Genomic DNA, 9579 nt, shown 5'->3' on the forward strand with positions numbered 1-9579 from the left:
GAATCATTTGCAATTAGCGGCACGAAGTGACACCCCTCTCAAACTTCCTGACAAATTCTTCCACGGTGCTGTCTCCCTGTCGCAAGGTCATGAACTCCCTGGTCAGGCGGAAATGTACTTCCTCAGTGAAGTACTTGGAGTAGAAAACCTCCTTGATACCATACCAAGTCAGTGTCTGCAAATCCACTGACACCGACGCGCTCTCCCAACATAATCTAGCGTCCCCTGTCAACAAACAAGTAGCATATCTTACCATGTCTGCATCCCGCAGCTCCATAAATGCGAATATCACTTCAATGGACTTAATATATCCCTCGGCTATCATCGGGTCAGTAGTCCCGGAGAACTCTTTTGGATCCATCCTCCTGAATCGTTCATAAACAGCCTCTGGTCTGGGCCTCGCCCCTGTATCTATGGCAGCATTGTTCCCGGAAAACTGTGCGAAGAACTGAGTCATACCTGCAAGCATCTATGCCTGCAAATCTGGCGGTGGGCGAGGACGAGTGGCCCTCTCCTCATCCCCAACCTCTATGTTCTCTTCACCTGCTCCTCGAGCAATCATATGTCTAGGAGGCATACTGTTCCAAAATTTACCCAACATGTAAACCAACATGCATGAACATAATATCAATATCAAAATGTGCACGTAATTTGAACTTAAACGTGTAAATGTTGAAATCATGATTTTGATTCTTAATACATGAAAGAATTTAAAACTTTAAAACTTACAGACTTGAGGTGTGGCTTCGTGAGCTTCTCGCAATTGACAGTAGGCATGACCCTTTACAAGAACACCGCTCTGATACCAACTGTAGTGTACGGTAATTTTTAAACTAATTGAAATTTACGGAAAAATAAAAAAATTCTTAAATAAATAATAACCTTCAAATTACGTTAAAATAATCTGCTCGTCTAAAAATATTTTGAAATAAAACAATTACAAACAAAGTTTGCAAAAAGGTAAACGTTTAAACATCGCAAACAACATCATGAAAATCAGATTATTTGAAACATGTATAAAATTCTAAAAAACGTAGGCGGTCCTCGGGTTTAGCCTCCGCGCAGTCCGAGCCGGCTCATTGGTCCCCACCCCTCGTCTTCTCATACTCGTCCTCACCAGCATCGATGAAGTCTAGTGAGTCTAAAGATTCAACATGTATAAACTGGAAATAACAAGTAATACATAATAAAACCACATGCATTTTAAAGTAGAGCGTACATACTTAAACTTGAACGTACTTGCGTAAACATAGACGTGTCATCATATCGTAAAACCTTTCATAAACATACTTGCATCACACATACTTGGACATACATAACATCATGATTTTACGTAGAGATAAGTTTCAAAACAATTGACCCACAACATAAATGCACCTGATCAGACTAAACCACAGTACTAGGTTGGAAGGGATGTCCACTACCACATACATGAGATCCTAGGTCATGCTTTATCGGATGGATTGGTCCCTATTCATGCTTTACCGCTTTCCAATCTTGATCTAAACTCGGTCATGCTTTACCTAGGTGGAGGGTCCTCGGCCACGTTCACCGACATCCAAACCCGTTCATAATTGGTCACAAGACAATTAGCATACCTCAAAAACATAAAAATATCTTCTTTACACTTCGAACATACTTAAAAACGTCGAGGGCTTCGTTGGAATGCTCTGGACATGCTGCCCTAACCACAACACCAAAGATTCAGAAGATCCCAACGAAGCCTGCAACCAACACTTGAGAAAACGTGAAGAACATGCACAAATTTTCACAGCTTGAGCGATGTCACGATAAAAATCATATCTCCCTCATTTCTCATCAGAAAAATACAGATTTACTGTCAAATCGAAGATAACATGACGTACTACAATTTATATGTTGAAAGTATGTTCAGAAAATCGACGAAAAAGCCGCAGTACTTGACTGAAAACAAACACGGTTCTGTGATGTAAAAACAAATCTACTAATTCGTGAAGCGATAAATTACCGAATTAATTAAAACTTTAATATTTGCTTCCCAAGTTTTAAGCATAGACTTTTAATATCTGCACAACCCTCGTGAACCATGAACCGACCCTCATGGACAATGGTTCGACCCCTTTTCCTTTCCCTAGCTATAATTCGAACTCTAGCTTCTATCTCGAGCCCCCTCTCGATTTCCTTGAACCATGGCCGAGCCACCTCGAGCCAACCCATGACCAGACCTCCTAGGGACCCTAGCGAACCCTCCTGGACCATGCATGAGCCCCGCAACCCGTGCACGCAGTTCCTGCGCACAAGAACAAGAGTCGCGTGAGCTTCACTCTAGCTTTGGTCGAGCCGCCTTGGACCAAGCCGCACTAGCCCGAGCCCTGACCACAGACCAACAGACTCGTCTCTCGGTATCGAACTATGTCATCCTCCTCAGAATACAGTTTCCGACCCTCGGACTCGTCTCTCGGTCTCTATTTTGCAACTGCTCATCAAAAGACTGACCTTCGCAGATTCAATCTCTCAAAGTCAACTGATTTGTCATAGTAAAATGATTAGGAGCCTCGCTCCTAGCTTATACTGCAAGCTCGAATCTCTGAATCTCTGTTGCAATGGTCTTTGAATTGTCAATTGTGTGATGGCTGTTGTCTTTCTACAAAAAAGCGTCAGCAACTAAATTAGCTTTGCTCGGATGGTAGCTAATATCGCAGTCGTAGTCCTTTACCAACTCTAACCATCTTTTTTGCCTCATGTTCAACTCTTTTTGGGTGAAGTACTTCAAGATTTTATGATCAGTGAAAATCTTGCACTTCTCCCCATATAAGTAACGTCTCCAAGTTTTGAGAGAAAATACTACTATTGCGAGCTCGAGGTCATGAGTCGGATAATTCTTCTCACGAACCTTCAACTGTCTAGACGCATAAGCTATCACTCAGTCATTTTGCATCAGGACTGCGCCTAAACCAAGTTTCGAAGCGTCCGTATAGAGAACATACTCTCCTTGGCATGATGGCATCGATAAAACTGACGCTGAAGTCAATGCTCGCTTCAGCTCTCGAAACTCTCTTGGCAGTTTGATCCCCAAATAAACTTCGCATTCTTCTTCATCAAGGCGGTCGGTCAAGGGTACCGTTATCGAAGAGTATCCTTGAATAAAATTCCGATAGTATCCAGCTAGACCCAAGAAGCTGTGGATCTCAGTTACGCTCTTTGATACTGGCCACTTTCTAACTGCCTCGACTTTGCTGGGATCGACCTCGACCCCATCTCTAGAAATAATGTAGCCTAAGAACGTCACTCTTTCGAGCCAAAACTTGTACTTGCTGAACTTAACGAATAATTTTCTATCTTGCAACGAATGTAGTGTCGTTTTCAAGTGCTGACTGTGTTCTTTTTTACTCCTCGAGTAAATCAGAATATCATCTATGAATACTATGATAAACTGATCTAGATACGGGTGATTACACGATTCATGAGATTCATGAAGATCGCTGGCGCATTGGTCAACCCGAATGGCATCACCTTAAACTTGTAGTGTCCATATCGAGTCCTAAAAGCCGTCTTATGAACATCGGACTCCTTCACCTTCAGCTGATGATATCTCGAACGAAGATCTATTTTTGAGAAAATCGAAACTCCTTGCAATTGATCAAATAAATCCTCGATTCTAGACAAGGGGTACTTGTTCTTGATGGTGACTCTGTTCAACTCACTATAGTCCATGCAGAGTATCATACTTCCATTCATTTTCTTCACAAATAATATCGGTGTGCCCCATAAGAAACAACTCAGTCGAATAAAACCCTTGTGCAGCAACTCTTGAATTTGATCCTTCAGCTTTTTCATTTCGACGAGTGCTAGACGATAGGGTGCCTTAGAGATTGGCACAGTGCCCGGCATCAGCTCAGTAGAAAATTACACCTCTTGGTTCGGTAGAATGCCAGAAAAGTCCTCAGAAAAGACGCTAGGAAAGTCTCTGATAACCTCAACATCCGCTAGCTTCTGACTAAAAGGAACAGGTGCTGAAGTAACACATGATAGAAAAGCTTGGCAGCCACGTCTCATAAGCTTCCTCGCACAGATGCAGGACATTTGCTTGTTTCTTGCTGCCTCGAAGACAAAAGATTTTCCGCTAGGTGGTCGAATAGATACTGACCTCTACCGAAAATATATCGAAGCTCCATTAAAAGATAGCCAATTCATGCCAAGAATGATGTCGAATTAAGACATTGGAAGTACGATAAGATCTGCCCGAACCACATCCTTTTACAAACAAAGCTCCAAATTCTTCACAATACTCGTAGTAATCATTTGATTACCAGAATGAATGAAAACTTTAAAGCCATATTCCAAATACTCGGGTATAATCTTTAATCGCTTGACAAACGTATTGGATATAAATGAAAAATATACCATCAAATCCAATCGTGTTAAAACTTAAAGAATTCATATCATTAATTACCCAAAAGTTCTCGAAGATTACACAATATTACCCAAATAATTTTCGAAATTTGCATTTAAATCCTTTAAATTTCAAATTTTCTTCATTTGGCCCTTAAATTTTCGAAAATTGTATCTTAGCCCGATTAATTTTCAAATTCCAACCCTAAACTCTCGAAAATTATTTTTTTGATCCATAAAATTCCAAAAATTGAGGAAAAAACCCCTATTTATATAGAATTTGCTAAACAACCCCTATTTATAAAGAATTTACAAAAAGCCCCTGAACTTTCAAAACTATCAGAACTCACCTTGGAGCTTTAGGTTCTCTCAATTTCAGTCCCTAGACCCCCCCCTCCCCCCTATTCTCTTTTTGCATTGTAGCCCCTAAACTTTCGCATTATGCACCATTTGCCCCATAAATTCGGTCCATTCATTTTTAAGCCCTAAAATTTTTATTTTTGATTCAATTCATCCCTTTGCATTATTAAAGATTATTATATGCTCAATTTCTATAATTTTCAATATCGTCCCTAAAATCCAACAATAATAGAGTATTCAACCTTTTTCCTCTAAGTTCTTATTATCCCAATAGATTCTCATAACCAATTTAACATTTCAAGCAACAAAAGAAATATAAAAATGTTAAACAACTAGGTTACCAGTGATTAAAGTCGGTGTCTGGCTCTTCCTCAGCTTCCTCGGCATACATAACATAAACTCTGCCAACAGTGGGTCTTTTCTTCTTTGGGCAATCAACAGTTTTATGTCCTTCCTCCATGCATATCAAGCACTTGTATGTTCCTCACATGCGCTTGCCAAAGTGTGAGCAATTGAAGTCTTTGCACAGTTGTCTCTCTTCAGGGTTTAGTGTTCCAGACTGTGGTGGCTTCTGTTGCCCCGATTTCTTTCATTGTCATTGGGGCTTTTGTTGTCCTTGAGCTTTAGGAGGTCCTGTAAATTGTCTCTTGACTGGCTGAGAGTTCTACTGGTGGTGGTGCTGCCTTTTACGCTGCATCTCAAAATCAATATCCTTCAGGGCTTGCTCAGCTTAGAATGCACAAGCAGTGGCAGCTGCATAATCAACCGGTCGCATCAACAATACATCACGATGTATAGTAGGTCGAATACCATCCATGAAGTACCTCAGTTTCTCAGCAGCATCCCGAGCAATAAAGGGCACAAAGTGACAACCCCTATCAAACTTCCTAACGAACTCAGCCACATTTATTTCTCCTTAACGAAGAGTCATAAACTCCCTCTTCAAACGTCCACATAAGTCAGGAGTAAAATACTTCTCGTAGAAAACATTCTTGAATTGTATCCAAGTGAGGGTGGCTAGATTGTCACCATGTTCAGCTCCTTCCCACCAAAGAGAAGCTTCGTCTCGTGGCATGTAAGTAGCACACCTAACTCGGTCAGCATCTCCTATATTCAGACAACGGAAGTGCATCTCAAGAGATCTAATCCAACCCTCAGCAGCAAATGGATCGGTAGTGCCAGAAAACTCTTTCGGACTCAGCCTCCAGAATTGATCATACATATCGTGTTGTGACCTCAGAGCCTGCTGCTCAAAGAAACGGATCATACCCTCTGGAACACGAGTAGCAGCATCCCCATTAGGAAGTGAGGGTGCATTCTCTTCACCATCCTCATGAGTATCGGCTTGCCTATCAGTACTAGGTGCGCATCTAGGAAGCATTATATCTGAACGTTTTTCAAATTCTAAACAGAACCAACATGTATTTAAATTTAAGCTTCTAATCATGCAGCATATAAAAATCTCTTTTTTTGAGCAACTTTAAGCAAAAATATCATTTAACTTTAAAAAACATTTAAACATTTAACTTAAACATATAAATCATGTAAACATGACTTGAGGCTTGACGACTGAGCTTTCCATAACTAACAGTGGCACAACCCTTTGCAAGAACATTGCTCTGATACCAACTGAAACATCTACTACTCATTTTACTTTAAAATATACCATGAAATTTTTTTCTACTACCATGATCTCGACCGAAAGTACATACATATATATAATTTTGCTATTAAAATAAATCAACCAACTTATTATTTAAAAATCCAAAAGAACACAATTCAAAACGTAAAATTGTAAACGTCAAATCAAACCTAAGACTTTAACATTTTTCAAAATAAAGCATAAGCTCTTTAATCCTCTCAAAACCACTCAACAGTATCAAAAAATCATGAACGTTATAAAATCTTTTCAAGTAATCTTAAATCATTGACGTAATATGAAAAACTATTGACAGTTATCGGATTGTGTGCATCATCAGTCCAGCTAGTTCAAGCATCAAAACCTTCATCATCCACAAAATCATGCTCACCTGCATCGATCACAGCTATTGAGTCTATTGAAATGGTTAAAAAAGAGCATGATCGGGTATATACTATTACCAATTACAGAAATCCTTCTATAAAAACAAGAAATTACGAGGAATGATACAATCTAACTCAACAAAGCAAAGCTAGTATGGTTTGACAAATGGCAAGTTCAACCCCAATGCACATAATTCAACTCAAATATATTAAAAGCAAACAAATAAAGTTACAAAGTCCTGCAGTATCAGGCAACAATCACCAGAGTAAGCTAGTCAGTAATTACATCTGAAAATAAGTTGAAGTGAAAGCATACTTAACACTGGTCGATATATATTAGTTGGGTTACTGCAACTTCGTAAAGTTGCAAACAAAGTGAAACGGGCTAAGCCACAAGCTTGGCAAACAAAATCTTGAAACAGTTGCATCGGCTGCTAATTGGTGGCTCTATTGAAATTCCCAATGCACTCTGGCATTATACACCTACATAATTGAAACAAATGAGAACACTATTGCTCAGCTGAATGATGGATGCTATTGAAAATATATACAGTTTGGAAAGTTAAAGCAACATAATTAAAAATACTCGGGATATTTTTTCTCCTCCATCATATCTTATTTTTACTAGGATTCATACAAATATAAACAACCAGCAGGGTCAACAAATTGATGGTTCAGAAATAAATTTATGGTCACAGTTCCCAGGGCTTTATATTGAGCATGTGGCAATTAATACCTGTCACTTGGGATTTCTGAGGACAATGATCACTGAATCTCCACGGAGAAACATCTTACTAATAAAACGATCTTTGTTAACTGGAAGAGCCTTCTTCTTGCCTTTCCCTGTCTTGGGCACCTGTGCAGTGAAATAACAATTTGATAAAGCCACTGCCATACCAGGAACAATATCATCAATAGATACAGTGGAAAATTTTGACAAAAATAAAATGTGTTTTTTTTCCAAATTGATAAAAACACATTAAAATCAGCCTCATAAATTCAAACCAGAAACAAAAATATGTGAAAAAATAACACTAAACATCCGAAACAAAGCACATCTCTTCAAGAAGGAAGCAACCTCGGTCCACATCTCCCGCACATTTTCCAGAACCATGTTGCAGTGGCGGTCAAAAGCCCTCACGTGGCCAAGGAGTTTTTTGTTATTCCGGCAATTGATCAACACCTAGCAGCCAATAAAAGACAGGTCAAATATACGAAATCCCATCCATGCTCCATCTGAGCCCCAGAGCACAAGGAATGAAAATATTAAGGAATAATTTATACATTGGGTCAAAAAATATATATGTACACTTAAGGAAGGGATGAAGTTTCAAAACAGGAAAAGAAATGTAATGGTTACAGGTAAAAAGTATTGTTTCATAAAAGAATCACAACAACAAAGACATTTACAATAACATACACAAGTTTCAAGAAAGAATCTTATCCTGGTTCCAGTACCTGTGTGTTATTCTTAACACTCATCATCAGAACAGAAAGTGGACCTGTGTTGAACTCCTCATCCTCGTTCTTAGCCTGTTAAAAAGAAAAGTTCATGCAAGCAAATTTATGTTTCCAAACTCTAGTAAACCAGATTATAATTAGAAGTGAATGCATATAAGAGATAATAGGTGCTAGATATTTATAGCAATCACAATCAAGATGAGGGTTGACAACGTTAATTTACACAAAAAAAAAGGGAAATAAAAAAAAAGTTGAAAGCAGCATAAAGGTAGCTGACTTCTTTACTGAAAATAATATCATGCATATTCAGGCAGAAAAAAGAAACTGTATATTAAAGCATCTGAATCATGTATTCCATCTTATGTCTGTGCTGCAACACTTCATTACAATACTAGCATGATTGATATGGTGAAAATGAATGCTGGGGTAAAGTGGGGTGTGAGGTCGAGGATGCCTGTTGTACAACTACTTTCCTCACAAACACTACGTAGAATATCGTGAATTGCATTCTTTGCTATATACTTGATGCATGTTTCTGTGTTCTTAGTTGTAAACTTCAAAACGAGAACAAACTTCCAAGCTCAAATCAGAAGGAAAACATAGCGTAAGAAAAAAATAGAAGGGCGAGGTAACTTACAGGGGCATCTTCTTACATCGGCCGACTGAAAAAACACAAACCAAGTTAATAAACTCACGTAGAAATAAAATGTACAGCACAGGCAGACGATTAAAAACTGATTAATGTAAGATATCAAGATCAGATATCCTAGAATGCTGAAGTGACGAACAATGTGGTACCGAGAATAAGTACAAGATAGGTCGTTAAAACTAGCAAACAAGGCACATGTCTTCTCAATACACATTCACACCAATTAAAGTATAGGGTTTCAGGCCGATGCTTATAGCCCATCTGTCACCAGGTACCAAATCAGGGATGAGGTATTGGTCGTAACAAACTCGTCGCTCAGCTAAAAAAAATGTTCTAGAGTTTCAGAGTAAAACAAACAAGAACCACAAATGAAACAAAGAGAAACGATCCGAGTAAGCGCACCTCATCTTCGCGAGCCAAAAGCTTCAAAAGTCCAAATACAACTGCAACAAGAACGAATATGTGGTTAAAATCACTGGAAAAAACGCTAGGGTTTAGCAGATGAAGCGAGATGGGGAAAAAGTTAAGGCCGTAGACACAGGGGCTTGGGCGTAAAGGTGGATGTGAAAACTAAGCTAAAGTGAGCTCCTTAAATATCTTTACCGAAGAAACGCCGCACTCTGCCTAGGTCGCCAAGAGTTAGCCGAAAGGTTCGCCGACGGAGTTAGAGATCTCTCTCGGGGAGTTAAATTGTCAAATATGAGCCGAGCTTCTTC

At 39.1% G+C, this 9579-nt stretch overlaps 1 protein-coding gene across 1 annotated transcript; it reads right to left on the minus strand.

Moving 5' to 3' along the window:
- Positions 1-6938: 6938 nt before the first annotated feature.
- On the minus strand, positions 6939-9579 carry LOC142553844 (uncharacterized). Its single transcript, XM_075664360.1, has 7 exons — positions 9467-9579; positions 9266-9306; positions 8852-8876; positions 8212-8286; positions 7832-7936; positions 7490-7609; positions 6939-7236 (listed from the first exon to the last, which is right to left on the minus strand). Exons 4-6 carry the CDS (start codon positions 8236-8238, stop codon positions 7493-7495), a joined length of 249 nt encoding a protein of 82 aa, XP_075520475.1. The 5' UTR covers positions 8239-8286; positions 8852-8876; positions 9266-9306; positions 9467-9579; the 3' UTR covers positions 6939-7236; positions 7490-7492.

The sequence above is a fragment of the Primulina tabacum genome, chromosome 8, assembly GCF_025594145.1.
Source record: "Primulina tabacum isolate GXHZ01 chromosome 8, ASM2559414v2, whole genome shotgun sequence".
NCBI lineage: Eukaryota > Viridiplantae > Streptophyta > Magnoliopsida > Lamiales > Gesneriaceae > Primulina > Primulina tabacum.

Bases quoted from the DNA above. Each gene is read 5' to 3' on its own strand.
- LOC142553844 (XM_075664360.1), bottom strand. From the start codon at position 8,238: ATGATGAGTGTTAAGAATAACACACAG. The intron at 7,937-8,211 runs GTACTGGAACCA...ATTGGCTGCTAG, and splicing joins GTGTTAAGAATAACACACAG to GTGTTGATCAATTGCCGGAA. The intron at 7,610-7,831 runs GTTGCTTCCTTC...TTCACTGCACAG, and splicing joins TGCGGGAGATGTGGACCGAG to GTGCCCAAGACAGGGAAAGG.